At 37.7% G+C, this 19,446-nt stretch overlaps 1 protein-coding gene across 2 annotated transcripts in view; it reads right to left on the bottom strand.

Annotated features, from left to right (window-relative positions):
* Glg1 (golgi glycoprotein 1) overlaps positions 1–19,446 on the bottom strand; it is a 122,341-nt gene that overhangs the window by 52,395 nt on the left and 50,500 nt on the right. For both annotated transcript variants that reach the window (XM_048792499.1, XM_048792498.1), the window contains exons 3-4: positions 14,450–14,482; positions 2,780–2,866 (exon numbers count right to left, since the gene is read on the bottom strand). In XM_048792499.1, the coding sequence (XP_048648456.1) occupies positions 2,780–2,866; positions 14,450–14,482 (120 nt within the window). The remainder of the gene's footprint in view (positions 1–2,779; positions 2,867–14,449; positions 14,483–19,446) is intronic.

Below are 19,446 nucleotides of genomic sequence, written 5' to 3'. Positions count from 1 at the left end.
TTTTTTTTTTTTTTTTTTTAGTCCATAGTTCTTGGCTTGCAACTTCCTTCCCAAAGCAGGTCACAGAAATTAGAATTTCTCTTCCCCAAGTCAGGTCATAGAGACTGTAATCCTCCTGGTAAATTAAATTTTTAAATCCTTCCTTGTCCAGTACCAGGTTATAAGATCCTGTTCATTCCACAGGGGTGCTTCCCCATTCTCTAGAGGGAGGGAGGAGAGCTGCATGGAGAGGCCAAGGAGAGTGCTAAAATCCTTCAGCCCTTGCTGAGTTTCCTCACTCAGTTTGGCATCAGCTATGCAATGAAGTCTCCATAAAAGTCCTAAAGGACAGGATTTAGAGAGCTTCCCAAGAACTAAACATGCAGAGGTTCCTGGAGTGTGAGGTGCCACCCCCCATACCTTGATGGATGCATGTCTTCATTGGATCCTTTGAAATAGCCTTTACAATAAATCAGTAAATGTGTTTCCATAAGTGAACCACTGGAGCAAATTAATAGAACCTGAGGGGGTTGTGGAAACTCTGATTTATAACTGTTCATTCAGAAGCAGGTAAAACCACCTGGTGCTTGTGACCTAAAGGGGTGGGGACATCTTAGGAAATGAGCCTCAACCTGTAAGATCTGACAGTCTCTAGGTAGATAATGTCAGAACTGAATTGAATTAGAAGACACTAGGCTGGTGTCCCTGAAAACAGCTCACTCACTAGTGGGCAAGTCCCCACACATCTGATGTTAGAGACATAGACACTGTTTTTTATAGACATTCATGGCTACCCAGATTATTGTGCCTTTTAAGAAATACATGATTAATGTGTTCTGTAAGAAAATACAATCATACCCAAACACTTAGGTAGAATCCATTTCTAAATGGAGTAAGAAGAGATGCTAACATCTATAACTGACAAGTAGAGAAGTCCTTTTAACTATGTGCAGAATGCAGTAGGCAGTGAGGAGATGAATCAAAGGAGCAGGTCAGGAAAACAGGGGTAGAACTGGAAATCTAGCTGTGTGTCCAAGCCAAGCTACACAGCAAACTACTGTCATTAGGGAGAGATTCTGTTGAAATTTATACTAGGGATACTGCTGAGGAAGAAAAGCATGCTTTGCTTCAAGTTAATATGTTAGAATCTCCCAAACCTTTTTGTATTTAGGACAACTACTATTATAGCAATGATTAGCATTTCATTATAGAATTTCAGGTTTCCCCAACCCATTTATTCCTTCCTTTTGTTATACTAGGTTACCATATCCGTGCTAAATTTAAATCAAGATACAGTAATTCTTTTTTTTTTAATTTTTTGTAATTGTAGATAGACTTTATTTTATTTGTTTATTTTATGTGGTGCTGAGGATAGAACCCAATGCCTCACATGTGTGAGGCAGGCACTCTGTCACTGAGCCACAACCCCAGTCCCTAATATTAATTCTTGATAACATTTAATATGTTCTGCATTAACTATGGATTTGGACACATGTTTCTGAACGTAGTAGAATACAAGTTTATCTGTTGTGGTCTAGAACAGAAACATGTTTAAAACAATGTTCAAGTGGGGGTATAGTAGTACATGTCTGTAATCCCAGAAACTGAGGCAGGAGGATTGAAAGTTTGGGGCTAGGCTTAGCAACTTAGTGAAAATCTATATCAAAATTAAAAAAAATAAAAAGCGCTGGTCTGTAGCTCAGAAGAAAAGTGCCCTGGGTTAAATTTCCAGGACCTAAATAAATAAATAAGAAACAAATTTTGCTGTGCATGTGTACCTGTAACCCCAGCAGCTCAGGAAGGGGAGGCAGGAGGAACACAAGTTCAAAACCAGCTTCAGCAATTTAACAAGACTGTAAGAACCTAGTGAGACTCTGCCTCAAAAAAAAAGGCTGAGATGTGGCGTGGTTGTTAAGCACCCCTGGGTTCAATCCCTAGTACCAAAAAAAAAAGCAACAGAATATTCTGGAATTTTAGTAATCAGTTGCACACTGGCTTGAAGGGCAACAGAGATCTTCAGTAGTTAAGATGGATGATACCTAAAAACAGGGTCATGAGTATATTTCCAATCAAAGGGTTTGGTTTTGGAGGGTACTGGGGATTGAACCCAGGGGTGCTTAAACTTCCAGCCCTTTTATTTTTGTCTCAGTCTCCTGAGTCACTTGAATTACGGCATGGCTGGGGATATGGCTCAGTGGTAGTGCTTGCCTATCATGCAAGAAGCCCTGGATTCAATCCCCAGCACCACCAAAAAATAAAAATAAAATAAAAAATTACCCAAATACAAAAAAGATACTCAAATACCACAATTTTCATTAATATCATTAAAAAGTTTCCCTTAGTATCTGTACAGTGCTATACATTTTCATTAATTTTTCCTTTATACTCAGTATCAATTTCTAACTATATAAACATTGATACCTTTAACCTTTATAGCACTAGCTCCTTACTCAAGCTTATACTTCTGTGGTTCAATTGATCCAAATGCAGAGCCAAAGCACTAAGGAGTGTGAAGCTTCCAGGGGTTTGGATTAACCTCTGGCCTGGCAGATTGTAACAGGTGTGGGAGCAGCACTGATAACCTCAGCAGTGGCTCTGGATGGTTTGGGACTGAGAGAACCTGATCTTGAAAAGAAGTTTAATTACACCCCCCCTTCCTATCTCTGAATCAAGTCAGTTGTCAATTTCCAAGAAAGATAAAAATAACCAAGTTATTCCTTTCTTAAAGACTGTTCTGGTCAACAGATATAATTTTCTCTTCTGAGTCATTTAATATTTATGAAATTATTTTAAAACCTACCTCTGATATGGTTGATTTGCAAACCTCTCTGGCCACAGACTCAAACTTGGGATCAGTAGTCAGGTTCAGCTTGTAATTCCACAATAACTAGGTTCAAGGGGAAAAACCAAACAAGGGAGAAACAAAGAAAAAAATCCTCTAGTTAGAATATTATGAAATTTATCATTAGAGGTTAAATTATGTTAATTATACTGTCAAATAAAAACATTTTTGCATCAAGTAACAAAAAGTAAGACAAAATACCATCACATTTATAGATAAGAGGAAGAAAACATGCAGACAAAACAAAAGCAGTACCATTCAGACATTTTTTTCCAATTTTACTAAACAATTTTTTTAAAAAACTATAAGTTAAAAATCATTTAGTGTTAAGAAAAAACTTAAATATTAAAATTCCCAATGAAGTTTTCAGAGACAAAATAAACAGGTTGTGTAGGCTAAATTTGCTTAAACCAAAAAGTCTAACTCAGATACTCAGATGCTCAGACGAGGTGGGTTTTGTCTCAGATTTCACAAGCAACAATACTTTCATAGATCAATCTTATGAAGGAGAACTGCCCAGGATCTAGTTTCTAGGCTTATCTATCTAATTCCTTTAAAATTCTTGACTTGAAGCTGGGGATGCAGCTCAGTGCCGCCACTTACATAGCATGCTCTAGGCCCTGGGTTTGATTTCCAGCACTGCTTGCCGCCCCCACCCCACACCCAAGCTAAGATCAAAATACCTGATTTTACACACACACACACACACACGTATACACACACTTTATAAAATTAAAGCCATTATTATTCCCAGGTGAGGGCTGAATACTATTTTATCTTTGAAGCTTCAGTTAAATAATTTCAATAAATTATCCTTAAAAGTACTTAAAAGTAGCAAAAATGAGCCTTCGAACTGCTCAGAGCAAAGAATAGAGGCTTTGGATGATGCAGAACATGAAGAGGTTTTGTTTGTTTGTTTTTTTTTTTTTGGAAGGGGGTCCATTTCTTTCTCTCTGACTGCTATACTCCAGGTACAAACAGTCCAGGTAAAAACAGTCATTTACTGAATTAGTTAAACATTCTCTTAGCACTTTCTTTGTGCCACACACAGGAGCTTCACAGGCCACTGGAGGAAACAGAAGCGTTACAAAGAGTCCATACTAGGTTCAGGCACTAATCCAGAGATGGGGGAATAAAGCAGAAGGAAAAAGACTCACACTGGATGGTGGTGGCTAAGGTCAATGGCAGAAGTGATTAACCAGGTGCCACAGCAAGACAGGGAAGGAATGCCCCAGATGGAGGTGGAATGAGGGCTTTGGTCAGGGAAAGTTTACTGGAGAAAATGCTATCTAAGATGAAGAGAAACCTCAAAGGTCAGAAGTAGCAGCCAGATTAAATGGTAGGGAGAAGTCTGTTTTAAATAAATGAAGCTGCATGCATGGGAACAGGGCATGTTAGAGGAATTCAAAGTCCAAGGGAGGATGACTCAGGAGACACAAGCCAGATAAGAAAGCCCTGTAAACTATACCTGACCTTCAGCCCCAAAGTAAGGGTAGTCACTGAAGGGTTATGATCAGGGCTGTACTTTTGAAGTAGAACAGAGGCATATATAAACTGCACTAAGCACAACACAGAAGCAAGCAGTTAAATCAGTATAAGCACTGAAGAAGATCTGGAAAAGAAGTACATAAGTCACGGAGGGCCTGGGGAGGAATTCCACTAGACTGCGGAATGCTCTGTGGAGAGGGGAAGGAGGTGGCCCGGTGGACCGACTGGTGGTAGTTTCTAGGTCATTCCTCCAGCGGCCAAGTGTTCTAGAGCCAACAGTTCTACTGCAAAGAATGTGAATGAAAGAGAAGGGTGTCCTGTGTCCTCGCTCTTCTTCCTTTTGTACAGACCCATAGACTAATACCCCGCAGGTTAAACGCAAGTCACATTTTGCCTTCCGCATTAGCCTATTTCCAAAACTAAAGTTAAATTTTACGGGCCAGGATGTAGCTGTGTGGTAGAGTACATGTTGCTTGAAGCCATGGATGGGTTTAATCCCCACCACCAGAATGAGGAAGTGGGGAGCTTTACTATTAACGTTAAAAAACGGAGAAGGGGGCTGGGGTTATAGCTCAGCAGCAGAGAGCTTGACTCGCACATCTGGGGCACTGGGTTCAAGCCTCAGCACCACATAAAAATAAAGATATTGTGTCCATATTAAAAGAATCTTTAAAAAAACAGGGAGGGAGGGGGAAGTGCTGGGGAATGATATTGGGCAAACTGTATTGTTACATCGTGTGCATGACGAATATGTAACAGCAAATCCCATCAATATGTACAACTATAATGCACTAATAAAAATGTAAAAAATAAAACAATGACATTAAAAAAAAAGAAGTACATATGTGGGGTTTCTTCTCTTTCCCCCTCCAAAAATACAATGGAAAGCTCTAATCACCCAACCACCAGCAATAAGCTCAGCCACAGGAGGACAAAAAAAGGAAGAGTCAAACTGGAAAGAAAATAAGCAATCAAAATACAGTGTGATAAATGTGATAGCAGAAGCATGCAGAGGACATTATGGGAATACAAAGGAAGAACACAGCCCAGTGAGTGTTGGAGAAGCAGGTAGAGGTGGCAGTGGTCAAATTATCCCGGGGTCATTCCACAAGGATTAGAAGGAATTCTGCCAGATGAACTGAGGGAGACTGGGATACCAGGTACGGAAAGGTAAGGAAGACAGAAGGGTGAGGGTAAATCATGGGAACCTATGTGGTTTGGATGGATTGGAGTTGAGGGTATTGAAGATGAGGGGTAGAGGAGCAGGGTCAGATCACACTGAGCTCTGCAGTTCATACTAAGAATTTTTTTAAAAAAAATGTTTATTTATTTTTTTAGTTGTAGCTGGACACAATACTCTTATTTCGTTTATTTTTATGTGGTGCCGAGAATCGAACCCAGGTCCTCCTATGTGTTAGCTGAACTTTTTACTGCTGAACCACAATCCCAGCCCCCATACTAAGGATTTTAAAGTTTATCTTAAAGGAAACAGAAAGCTAGTAGATAGTTTTAACCAGAGAACTCAGAGATCAACTCTGATTACAGTGTGGAGAAGGGTAAGACTGGGGAAGGTTAATAGATCTCTTAAGAGGCAAGAACTGATTTGGATGAGAGAAAATGAGATATACTCGAGATAAGGAGAATAAAGTACAAGACAATGTTTTTTTGTGTGTGAGGGGGTGAAGGATAATTCTTTCTCCATAGTCAAATTCCCTGAAAATATAGTCTATAGTTCATTTTATCTACTTCCTCTTTCATTCACCCTCAGAAATTTCAAGTGAATGCTACCTATTTAGTCAAATAGTTCTATAAAGATAATTTAAAAACCAAAACAGGGCTGGAATCAAACCCAGAGCTTCCTGAGTACTACAAAAATAAATAAATAAAATAATAATATCAAATATATAAAAATCAAAACAAGCAGTTACTGAAAAACTCCTCCCTAGAGGAGTTTTTGCCTTTTCTTATAATTATCTCTATATCTGTAAACTAGTTATACTGCTATTTCTTAATTTGTCAGTTTTAGGTATTCTATAATTTATACTATAGATGAAGAATGAACTCTCATGCCCTTCTTCCTGATTCCAGTCTTCTCAACATAGTCAAGTCATAACGTCAGATACTCAAAATTTTAATTATATAAGAAATTTTATGTGTATGTGTGTATACACACACACACACACCCCCCAATGTAAATATTATATTTCTTCTCCTATAGAACTTTTAGTCTGTCCTACAGTTAATTGTCATTTACTTCATAGGCCTATTTTTCAACATACTCATTATTAATTAATCCTACTTAGTCTCTTTACCAGAAATGTGCTTCTTCTCTCAAAATATTCAAACCTATCAGTAATCTACCAGGTGAGACATTCTTCAGCAGTTTTCTGTCTCACTTAAGCAGGTCTGGCAGCTCCCTAATTTTCTAAACAGGTGTCACCCTTCACCAACCCTTCACCAGTTTCCTTAGGATGTCCTTTGTTCTTGTCTTGTGCTGAGTCATTAGTTACTGGGTTCTTTATTTTTCTGTCTTGTGTATCCCCTTAGTTTGTTGATGTACAGTAGCTTTTTGAAAAATACACGGGTCATAAATGTTTTAAAAACTGCAGGTCTGGAGTATCTTTATTGTATATTACTTTTTTTTTTTAAATATTTATTTTTTTAGGTGTAGTTGGACACAACGTCTTTTATTTATTTTTATGTGGTGCTGAGGATCGAACCCAGGGCCGCCTCCTATGTGCTGGGCAAGTGTTCTACCGCTGAGCTACAACCCCAGTCCTATTGTATATTACTTTGAATGAACACTATTCCTCATACTTTCAAAGGCATCGGTCCACTATCTCCTAGCTTCTAAGAAGTATAGAATTCAAATCTATGTATTTTGATTATGACTTGTTTATTTTTTCCTCTCTGAAAGGTTTTGTATCTCCCCCACCCTGCCCCTTCAAATTCTGATGTTTCACTGACATGTGCCATGCTGTGGACTATCTTTCCACCTATGGCACTGGGTATTTGGTGAAGTCTTTGAATTTAGAAATACATATCCTTCAGTTCCTACAAGTTTCTTCCCTCCCCCTCCCCCAAGTGCCTACTATATGCCAAATACTGTTTAAGGCAGCAATGAGCAAAAAAATATGAAAATTCCCTGCTTTTAAGGAGTTTACCTTCTATGAAGAAAGAAATAATATGCAAATAATCAAAAGAATACGTCAGATGATACACTAGGGTAGAAGGAGGGATTGGTGCTATTTTATATAAGGGAGGAATGTGGGTATCCACAGAAGGTGAAATATTCTGTTTTATTTATTTATTTACTTCTGTAGTACTAGGGGTTGAACCTAGGGCCCAGCACATGCTAGCAAGTCTCTACCACTGAGCTACATACATTCCAAGCCCCCATCCCCTTTTTTTTGTCACCTGAGATTGAACCCAGGAATACTTAACCACTGAACGACATCCCCAGCCCCTTTTTTATATTTTATTAGAGACATGGTCTCACTTAGTTGCGTAGGGCCTCATTAAGTTGCTGAGGCTGGCTTTGAACTCTCGGCCTCCTGCCTTAGCCTCCTGAGCTGCTGGAATTATAGGCGTGTGCCACTGCATCCAGTCAGTGCCCAGGCTGGTCTCAAACTTGAGGTCCTTCTGCCTCAGCCTCCCGAGCAGCTAGGATTATAGGAGTGCACCCCTATGCCCAGCTTCCCAATATCTTTTTAACAAACCTGTGAGTATAGCTTCCAAGGTCCCTACGAGGACATACCCAAGTACAAGACTCTCTACATTCGGGAAGTTCAAAGTATGGTGTTCCTACCAGCTGGGTCATTTTTATCATAAGCAATGCTACCCAGAAACTTAATTAAAATTTTACTTTTATCAGTTAAGAGGGGATTTGAACTAAGAAATGAGCAGATTTCAATTCTCATGAAGACGAGGAAAAAATTTTGCTCATCTTTCACTCACAGGGTTGTCATGAGCTGCTATAAATGTTCTTGTAAATGCCTCTTTAGATATATATATATATGCATTCCTGTTGGGTAAATACCTAGAAATAAAATGACTACATCATATATTATGTTTATGTTCCATTCTTGTAAATAATGCCAAACAGCTTTGAAAGTAGTTGTACTAATTTACATTATCATTATCAGTATATGAAAGGCACCTAGTTCCACATTCAGACACATACTTGGTATTATCAGTCTTTTCTTTTCTTTTTTTTTTTTTTTTTAATATTTATTGTTTAGTTTTCGGCAGACACAACATCTTTGTTTGTATGTGGTGCTGAGGATCGAACCCGGGCCGCACGCATGCTAGGCGAGCGCGCTACCGCTTGAGCCACATCCCCAGCCCAGTCTTTTCAATTTTTATAATTCTAGTGGTGCAGGTACCTGATCACTAATGAGTCTGAACACCTTTTCCATGTTTATGTCAACCAGAAGTCATCTGTGAGACATGGATGTTCAAGCTTTTTTTAAAAAAAAATTTTTTGTTGTTGTTGATAGACCTTTATTTATTTATACGTGGTGCTGATAAACCCAGTGCCTCACATGCCAGGCAAATGCACTACCGCTGAATCACAGCCCCAGCCCTCTTCAAGCATCTTAACCAAAATTTTATTCCTTTGCTTTTCTTTACTGCTTTGTGTGAGTTGTTTATATATTCTGGTTACTGTCGGATGCGTTAAAAATATTTTCTTGGTGGCTTGCCTTTATCTATTATCACTCTATTATCTTTATTGTTAGATTTTTTCAAAGATTTTTTTAATATCTTTATTTTTATGTGGAGCTGAGGATCGAATCCAGTGCCTCACATGTGCAAAGCAAGTGTTCTACCACTGAGCTATAACCCCAGCCCCTCAAAAATTTTTAATGTGGTGCTGGGGATTGAACCCAGGGCCCTGTGCATCCTAGATAAGCTTCTCCACTGAGCTATATCCCTGGTCCCAATAAAATAAATATTGATGTAATTTATTAATCTTTTGCTTTATAATCAGTGATTTTTCTCATTTAAGAAATCTTTGCTAATCTCAAAAGTTAAGACATTCTTCTATGTTACCTTTTTAAAAATTTTACTGTTTCACTTTCACATTTAAACCTACAATGTATCCAGAATGAATTTTATGTGGATGGTGCCTTATTCAAGTGTTCATATATGTATGGTATTTCTGGTCTTATTCTGCTCCACTGGTCTGCTGTGCCTGTACCACATGGCCTAATTATACATGCCTCTACCACATGGCCTAATTATACATGCCTCACATTAACTCTTCCATTGGGTGGTCAAAAATTCTCTCTGCTTGGTTCCTTAATTGTTTTGGCTATGAGTGGCACTATGTGTTCCCACATAAATTTTAAAACCAGCTTGCCATTTTGATAACAAGAGATTTGGGATTGCATGAAATCCATAGGTAATTTGGTACAGTTGACATTTTTATAGTAAATTTTGAACTTGTGAACTTAAGCCTTTCTCTTAATATTTTATAGTTATCTGCACAGCAGTCTTACACACATTATTTAAAAATTGTTCTTAGGTATGCTATTTCAAATATTATTATTAAAATATTTGCTTATTCTTATTATATGAAATACAACTGAGTTTTTTCCACATTTATTGGTGCATTATACTTACATAATGATGGGATTTGTTACATATTCATATATGCACACAATATAACAAGATGTAACTGAGTTTTATGTGCTGACTCTACATCTAGAGATTTTGCTGAAGTCATCTATTAATCACCTGCTAACAGTCTATCTACAAATTCTTTTTTTTTAATTCCTTTTTTTTTTTTAATATCTCTATTTTGTTTTGTTTTTATGTGTTGCTGAGGATTGAACCCAGTGCCTCACATGTGGGAGGCAAGTGCTGTACCACTGAGCCACAACCACAGCCCAATTTACAAATTCTTTTTGGATTTTCTACTAAAACAATTATGTTATCTATAAATAATGACAGTTTAATTTTTCTTTCCCAATTCTAGCCTGCTTTTTATCTTGCTTGACTATACCAGCTAGGCTCTCTGTGACAATGAGCAACGATGTCTTATAGACAGTCTTGGGAAGAAAGCTGTCAATATTTCACATCTGTTATAGGTCTTTTTACAGCCACTATTTATCAGATTAAATAAATTCCCTTATAGGATCATGCCAAAGTTTGAACATTAAATACTAATTGGATAATTGATTAGGGATCATGGTATTTTAAGATATGATAACATCCAGGTACAGTGGAGCACACTTCTAATTCTGTCTTCTTGGAAGACTAAGGCAGGAGAATTGCAAATTCAAGGCCAGCCTAGACAATTTACTGAGACCTTGTTTCGAAATAAAATAAAAAGGGCTGGGGATGTAGTTCTATGGTAGAGCATTGAGTTCAATCTCCAGTCTAGCAAAAATAAATAACATTTTTTAAAAATATGATAATGGTATTATAGTTATTGTTTCTCTAAAAGCCCTTACCTTTTAGGAATGTTTACTGAAATATTAACACATGGAAAGATATTAACATATGGAAAGATATTCTGCTTCCAAATAATGCAAAAGGAGTGGAATTAAGTAGGGGTATAAAAGACACAAAAGCATCTGAATTAACAGTGGAAGCTATATGGCAATTATATAGTTGCTGACTACACTCTGCCGAGATTTATTTATTTGTTTATTTTAAAAACTTTTTTAGTTGTAGTTGGACCCAATACCATTAATTAATTAATTAATTTGTATGTGGAGCTGAGGATTAAACCCAGCACCCGCACATGCTAGGCGAGTACTCTATTGTTGAGTCACAACCCCAGCCCTGAGATATAATTTATACCACGAAATTCACTCATCCAAAGTATAAGCTGATGGTTCTATAATCACCATCACTAATTACAGAGCATTTTCAAGCAGTCACTTCCCATTTCCCAATTCCCCCAGTCCCTGGCAACCACTAAATCTTCCTATCTTTGTGGATTTGCCTATTCTACTTATTTCACGTCAATGAATCAGTTAGTTCTTGAGGTTCGTCCATGTTGTAGCATACACCAGCATTTCATCCCTTTTTTTTTAGCCAAATAATATCCCACTGTTTGGACACACCATGTTTTATTTAGCCATTCATCAACTGAAGTACATTTGAGTTGTTTCCACTTTTAGATTATTACAAACAATGCTTCTCTGAATATCTGTTTAAACATTTTTATATGAACATATGTTTTCAACTGTCTTGGGTATTGGTGATGTTATGATACACATACTTTGGTTTTTGTTCACAATTCCTGGCTCATAACTTCCTCCCCAAGGAAGGCCACAGAAACTAGAATTTTTCTTCCCTAAGGCAGGTCATTGAAACTCTAATTTTCCTTTACCTTTTCATCTTAGAGCTGGCCATAAAGAAATTCTCTGACTTACTCTGGTCCAATAATAGGTCATGATATTTTCCTCATTCCAGATGGGTTAAGCCCTGTGCCCTGTAGGAAGGAATACTGCATCCAGAGGCCAAGGATAATCTGAATAGATAGGCCTGCTAATAGGCCCACCTTAGCAATAATGCCTGCACAATGAGGTCTTTATAAAAACCCCAAAAGGACAGAGTTCCAGAAGGTTGAACACAAGGAGATTCCTGGAGGGCAGCATGCTCAGAGACACCTAAAAGCTCCGCATCCTTCTTCCATACCTTGACCCATAAGCATCTCTTCATCTGTGTTTCTTGTAACATCCTTTTTAAAAATATTTTATTTTTACGTGGTGCCGAGGGTCAAACCCAGTGCCTCACGCACGCTAGGCAAGCACTCTACCTCTGAGCCACAACCTCAGTCCCCTTGTAACATCCTTTAAAATAAACAGGTAAATGTAAGCCAGTGTTTCCCTGAGTTCTGTGAGCTGGTAGAGTAAATGAATCACACCTGAGGAAGGAGTTGTGGAAAACTCAATTTACAGCCACTTGGTCAGAATCACAAGTAAAATGAGCTGGGAGCTGGGCACAATGTCACATTTCTGTAGTTCCAGCTACTTGGGAGGGTGAGGTGGGAGAATCAAGTCATTCTCAGAGTTCAAGGCTAGCTGAGCAATATAGTAAAATCTGTCTCTTTTTAGAAAAACAAAACTAAACAAAATACCACCTGGTGTTTGCCACTGGTATCTAAAAAAGTGTGTGCTGGGGGAGGAGGACAGTCTTGGGAACTGAGGCCCTAACCTCTGTGACCTGATGCTCTCTCTAGGTAGACAGTGCTAGAATTGAACTGGTTTAGAGATACCCAGCGGACATCCACTGCTGCAGAACAGACTGCTTGCTGAAGGGAAGAAACCCTACTTGTTTAGAGGTCAGAAGTCTTACACATTCACTGCTGTGTGACAACAGAGGGGGATGGGCCTTCCCAGCACAAGGCACTGTGCTGATGGATCATAACTCAACTCATGAAGAATCCACAAACTAGACTTCTTGTGCTGCTTCACATTCCTATCAGCAATGTAAGAAGACTCTAATTTCTCCATATCCATGCCAATATTTGTTATTGTCCATCTTTTTGATTACAGTCACCCTAGTGGGTGTGTATGGTTTTAATTTGCAGTTCTTTAATGACAACACTACTGGGCATCTTCTCATGTGCTTACTGGTCACTTGTATATCTTCTTTGGGGACAGGGTGGTGTTGGGGATTGAACCTAGGACCTCATGCATGGTAGGTATACATTCTGCCACTAGGCTATACGCCCAACCCTAAATTTGTTTCTTTCATCATAAGAGTTTTTTGTTTTTTTTTTAATCTTTTTCAACACTAACTACACAATTATCAGAAAATATTTGCAAATATTTTCTTTCATTCTGTGGGTCGTTTTGAACTTTTCTTTTTTTCCTTGGTGCTGGGGAATGAACCAGGGGCACTTAACCACTGAACCACATCCCCAGCCCCTTTTAAAATTTTTATTTAGAGACAGAGCCTCTCTAAGTTGCTAAAGACAGGCTTTGAACTCAAGATCCTCCTGCCTCAGCCTCCTGAGACACTGGGACAGGTGTGCGCCACCATGCCCAGCAAACTTTGACAGTCTCATTTGAAGCACAAAAATTCTAAACTTGGTGAATTGATCTACTTATCAAATTTTATTTAGTTGCTTTTTCTTTAGATGTCACATCTAAGACACTATGCCTAATCTAAGGTCATGAATGTTTACAACTATATTTATTCAACAGGTTTTACAGTTTAGCTCTTTCATATAGGTTTTCAATGCATTTTTAATATACAGTATGATTTTGGGCTCCAAATTCATTCCTTGTAATGTGGGGATCTAGTTGTTCCAATACTATTTGTTAAAAAGACTATTCCTTTCCTTACCAAATTACCTCCATACCCTTGCTGAAAATGAATCATGTGCCTATTTTTGAATTCTCAATTCTGTCTATCGTATTCAGTACCACAGTCTTGATATTGCAGCTTTTCAGTAAGTTTGAATTCAGGAAGCGTGACTATTATGTTTAGTGGGGTTGTGTTAGTTCAAGTTTTCTTCTAGGACTCTTGAAGTTTTATTTTGCACTTTGAAGTCTCAGACCCCTCTAGATTTTTTTTAGAATGAACAGTAAGAACCAACTCTCCTGTTTTTTTGCAATCCCTATCCAATCTATCACTACACCAAGACAGGGTGATTTCTGATAATCTGACAAACACATCTTCCTGAAAATCAAGTATCAACTCCATCATTAAGCCTTTCCTGACATAAACACATGAACAAAATTAAAATTCACTTTGTGTCACCACTGTATTCTGCACAGACTTCTATCAAAGCACCCAAAACTTTTTGCATAGATTTAATTTCACAGTCTCCTTTTAATGAGCTACAACACATAGTAGATGACTGAATGATGAGTAAATGAAAGAACTTTAAAATAACTTTAAAAGAACTTTAAAATCTATCAACTTGATAAGCAGATAACTCATTATTTTCATATGGTAGTGTAATGGAGAAACTTAAGCTTAAGTACCTAAATATCATTTGACAAAACCTGCCAGTTTCTCTAATGAAGAAGTATTGTAGATTTTACCCTGGTCCTTAACAAACGTTTATTATCATTTTAAGATTAAGGGAATCTAAGAAAACAGGAAGTATCCCAAAGTCTATCATCATAGATATAAAGCACATATGGTGAGTTAAAAGAAATCTATACTTACATGATTGCAGTCTGAAGAAATTTCATTTTCAGGCTAGAAAGAAAGAAAAACAAATGATGTTTAAAAAAAGCAAAACAAAAAATTTCTCAAGTTTTCAAATACAATTTTCAAATTCAAAATAAACTTCAATACAAGAAATCTGAACAGTCAATTGAATATGTTTCTTCAATATAGGGAGTAAAATGGTGTTATACACTTTTTAGGATATTGATAAGAAATGAACCGGAAAGGTACTTAGGAAGCATAATCCCTTTCTAAGTCAATGGTAATGGGGAAAAATACGTCAATCTGGAAATGGGGGAAAATGCCCTAAAACAATAATAACAAAAGGACCCTTTCTTTTACATGATACTTTCTAATTTTAAAGAGGATCAGCCCAGCCCTTGTAATCCCAGCCACTTGAGAGCCTGAGGCAGGATAATCACAAATTCAAGGTCAGCCTTAGGAATTTAGTGAGTCCCTGTCTCAAAAAATAAAGAGGGGGCTGGGTATATAGCTCACTTGCTTCACATGCACAAGGCCCTGGATTCAATCCCCAGCATCACCAAAAAAAAAAAAAAAAGCTGGGAATGTAGCTCCGTGGCATGGCATAGCACTACTACTAGGATGAAGTCTAGTACCACCAAAAAAAAATAAAAATTCAGGCATACACAATGATACATGTGTCTTTTCTTTAAAAAAAAAAAAAAAAAGTTATATATTTTAAAAAAATGACTTATGAAGAAGTGCAGAGAAGATCTATTAAAATTTAAGTGTACTGTCACCTTGGTGGATAATAAGTACATAGGAACTCTGTTCTATTTTTGAAACTTCTTATAAGTGTATGACTAGTACACAGAAAATTAACACAGGTTGAAATTTTATTTATTCATTTATTCCCATGAATACATCTACTTTTTTTTTTTTTTTTTTTAAGTGGGGAAGTACCGGGGATTGAACTCAGGGGCACACCACCACTGACCCACATCCCCAGCCCTATTCTGTATTTTGAGACAGGGTCTCAATGAGTTGCTTAGCACCTTGCTTTTGCTGAGGCTGGCTTTGAACTCTAGATCCTACTGCATCAGCATCCTGAGCCTCTGGGATTACAGGCAATGTGCCAACTGTGCCTGGCTACATTTGCTTTTTAAAGCTAGGTACAGTTAATGGATAAAATGAACTTTTAATTCTAGGAAGAAAGAAAAGTGGTTGGGGATGTGGCTCAGTGGTAGGGCACTTGCCTTGCATGCATGAGGCCCTAAGTTTTGCCTGGTTTGCATAGCTCTGCAATACGTATTTCTTTTCATTTTCTTGTTCAGACCTTTAAAGGAGATAACCATTGTAATAAAACACACCATAAGAAAACGCTATTTCCCCTGAATTTTTGTGTTTTTTCCAACCTATTCAAATCTGTTCAAATGAAGTAAGAAGTACTTACTATGAACTTTCTATGAAATATTACCAATTTTGGCTATTAACAGTGCCATTTTAAATAAAAAGGTATTTTTATTCAAAGATAAAGTTAAGGCAATAAAGAAACTAGTAAATATTAACAAATCAAGTGGCTACATATTACTTAAGGAGTAAAAAGACTTCTAGAGAAGGCTTTTAATTTCACTGCAGAATTTAGTAACAAAAATATACAAACTCACAAATTATATTAAAATTAACTTTAATTAGGTTGCTACATAATCATGACATTATAACCTTACTTTTGAAGTTTCTTCCTACTTATTTAAGAATAGATACTTTTAATGTCTTTTTACTTTTTGATTTCTGAGTCTCAGAAATCAGCCTCCACACACTGAGCTGATCCAGCTTAACTCTGTTCCCTTCCACTTCAATCTGAAGTGCTTAATAGGGGCCTTCTTGAAAGAAATTCAGAGCACTGGAGAATCTTTAAAACAATGCCATGCTAGGCATGGTGACACACACTGTAATCCTAGTAGCTTAGGAGGCTGAGGCAGGAGGATCCCATGTTAAAAGCTAGCCTCAACAATTTAGTGAGACCCTGTCTCAATAAAAAAGTAAAAAAGATCTAGAGATTCAGCTCAGTGTGCAAGTGCCTCTGGGCTGAATCACTGGTACCATATAAATAATAGGGCTTGGTTAGCTTTAGTCCAAGAAGAAAAACAGCATGGAATACGAAAATCTAGAATTACTAAAATAGAATAAGGCTAAAGAGTTTCTTCTTTTGTTAACAATTAATGAAATTATATTATGGGGTGATTGCAAGAAATGAATCAACAAGTATCTATATTCATGTATCCTAAACTTCCATAGGCATTGCTGCAGGATATAAAAGATTTTGTCTAAGTCTCTGATCTTAGATAGCTTACAATCCAATTGTGCAGATAAAAGAGTAAAATCAAACAATTAAGCAAGTGTAGGAACCTGAGGAAGGCCGGATGAATTAGAACAGTGACCAGAAAGGAATGAAATGATTCCTCCAAAGAGGAAGTTACACGTTTCCCTAGGGCTCAGAAAGAATAGAATAAAGCTATTAAAAAAGAAGAAGAAGAGTAAAAGAAAGAGGCGGGTACAGTGCATGCCTATAATCCTAGTGGCCAGGGAGGCTGAGGCAGGAGGATTGAGAAGTCAGAGCCAGCCTCAGTAATGGTGAGGTGCTAAGTAACTCAGTGAGACTTGTCTCTAAATAAAATATAAAACAGGGTTGAGGATGTGGCTCAGTGGTCAAATGCCCCTGAGTTCAATCCCCAGTGGAAGGGAGGAAGGAAGGAAAGAAGGAGGTCAGCATTTAATTTACCTTTTAATATATTTTTCAACATGTGAGATATTGAAATAAAAAAAAAAAATCCAAAATGAAATCCTCATCAGTTTCAGAATCCTACCGTGACCCCACCCTTCAAATTAGAGGCATAGTGCTGGCTCCTAGCCTGTGGACTGCCACATCATCAACTGCTCTCCACCATTCTAGAGACAAAAAATCTGTCTCTTACATCAAGTGTTTATTCACTGGAAAGAAAACTGTTCTCTTACAATGGGAAAATGAGAATAAAATTTTATGAAGCATACCAGTAAAGAAACTATTATGAGCCAGATACAGTGCTATATGCCTGTAACCTCAGCTACTCTAGAGACTGAGGCAGGCAGATCACAAGTTCAAGGCCAGCAAGACCCTTTGTCAAAATGAATAAAGGACTGGGGCTGTATGTCACTGGTAGAGCATTTGCCTAGCATGTGCAAGGCACTGGGGTCAATCCCAGTGGAGGGAGAGAGGGTGGAAGGAAACGAAACTATTACGAATAGAGGAAAGAGAAAAAGAAGAGAACCTAGCACACCTCCCAACCCCAACACATCAATGACTAAACCAGAGAAGGATCTTGGCTAATATTGAATGAATAATGCAGTAATGTAGTAACAGTGATAGGAACTGAGTACTTGGATACACTTGCCTGACTCCAATAAAGGGCATGTATGTGTGTGAAAAGACATAAAGCCACCATTTAACTCAGGCAAATGCTACACTCATTTCTTACAACATGAAAGACTAAAAGAATAAATGAAATTGTATCCTATTTTATAGATGAAGATACTGAAGTACAGAGAAACTAAGTAACCGGATCAAAGGTATAGTGGTAGGAGATATACTGGGATGTAAATAATGACAACTATGTGCCTGTACTCCTTTCAGCTTGATGTCTTCCTAAAAAAGCCAGGTAGATAATGTGGCTCAGAATGAGCCTAATTATGGGGGGCTTTGGATGGAGCAAGAAAAGGAAAGGGTAGACAGGATAAATGTGTTAATCTAGTGCTCTAGAGTGATTTGTCTGACAGTTAAATGATTAATTTTGATGCAGGCAGTCCAGATAAGAAAATGATCAAGAAATTAGATAAACTAGGGATCTGGATTAGCCCTTAAATAACCATAGTGAGTATAAAAATTTTGCTTAGTTATTCTGGCTTTTCTAAATCAATGACTCAAATATTTTGGGTATTATTCACTTAATGTACTTTGTTGTCCTAGTTGGTAAACCAAAGCTGAAATCATTGATTTTTAAACTTAATCTCCCTGCCCGTCCTTTAGGTTCTATAAATTTAGAGCTGGTTTTAAGGGAAGGGATAACATGATAGGAAAGGAACAAAAGAAGTACAGTATTCAGCCATCGAAGCTGTGTAGCTGTACAAAGGTCACTGAACTTCTCCCAGACTCAAGGCTAGGCTTTGGCACAAAATGGATTTCTTCATGTAGGATCTAGAAACAATTTTTAGGAATCCAATATTTTCTTGAAACCCAATATTGTGTATGTAATTTTACTCTTCTGAGAATAGGATCCACAGCTGTTACAGTCCCCCCAAAGTTCATAAAATCGAGAAATAAGAATTATTGGTTGATGCCAGGCACAGTGGCGCACACCTATAATTCCAGCAGCTTGGGAGGTGGAGGCAGAAGGATGGAGAACTCAAATGCAGCCTTAGCAACACAGCGAGGCCCTAAGCAACTCAGAGAGACCCTGTCTCTAAATAATAAACAAAAAAGGCTGGGGATGTGGTTCAGTGGTTAAGCACCTCTGAGTTCAATCCCTGGTACAAAATTTAAAAAAAAAAGAAAGAAAGAAACATTGGTTGGACACTTTTAAGCTTCTTTCCAACTTTATGAGTCAATAAAATCTGAGATGTGGAATTTTTAAAAAGATATATATATATATATATATATATGGTTGTGGATGAGCCTTTATTGTTATTTATTTTTATTTGATGCTAAGAATCGAGCCCAGTACCTCACATATGCTAGGCAAGTGCTGTACCACTGAGCCACAACCAAAGCCCCTGAGATGTGGAATTTAAAAACAGAAGTACAGGGGCTGGGGATGTGGCTCAAGCCGTAGCGCGCTCGCCTGGCATGCGTGCGGCCCGGGTTCGATCCTCAGCACCACATACAAACAAAGATGTTGTGTCCGCCGAAAACTAAAAAATAAAAAATATTAAAAATTCTCTCTCTCTCTCTCCCATCCCTTTTTTTCTCTTTTTCTATTTTTTTTTTTACATATTTTCTA

Source organism: Marmota marmota, unplaced genomic scaffold (genome assembly GCF_001458135.2).
Source record: "Marmota marmota marmota unplaced genomic scaffold, marMar, whole genome shotgun sequence".
NCBI lineage: Eukaryota > Metazoa > Chordata > Mammalia > Rodentia > Sciuridae > Marmota > Marmota marmota.
This window is presented reverse-complemented; position numbering and strand designations above follow the sequence as displayed.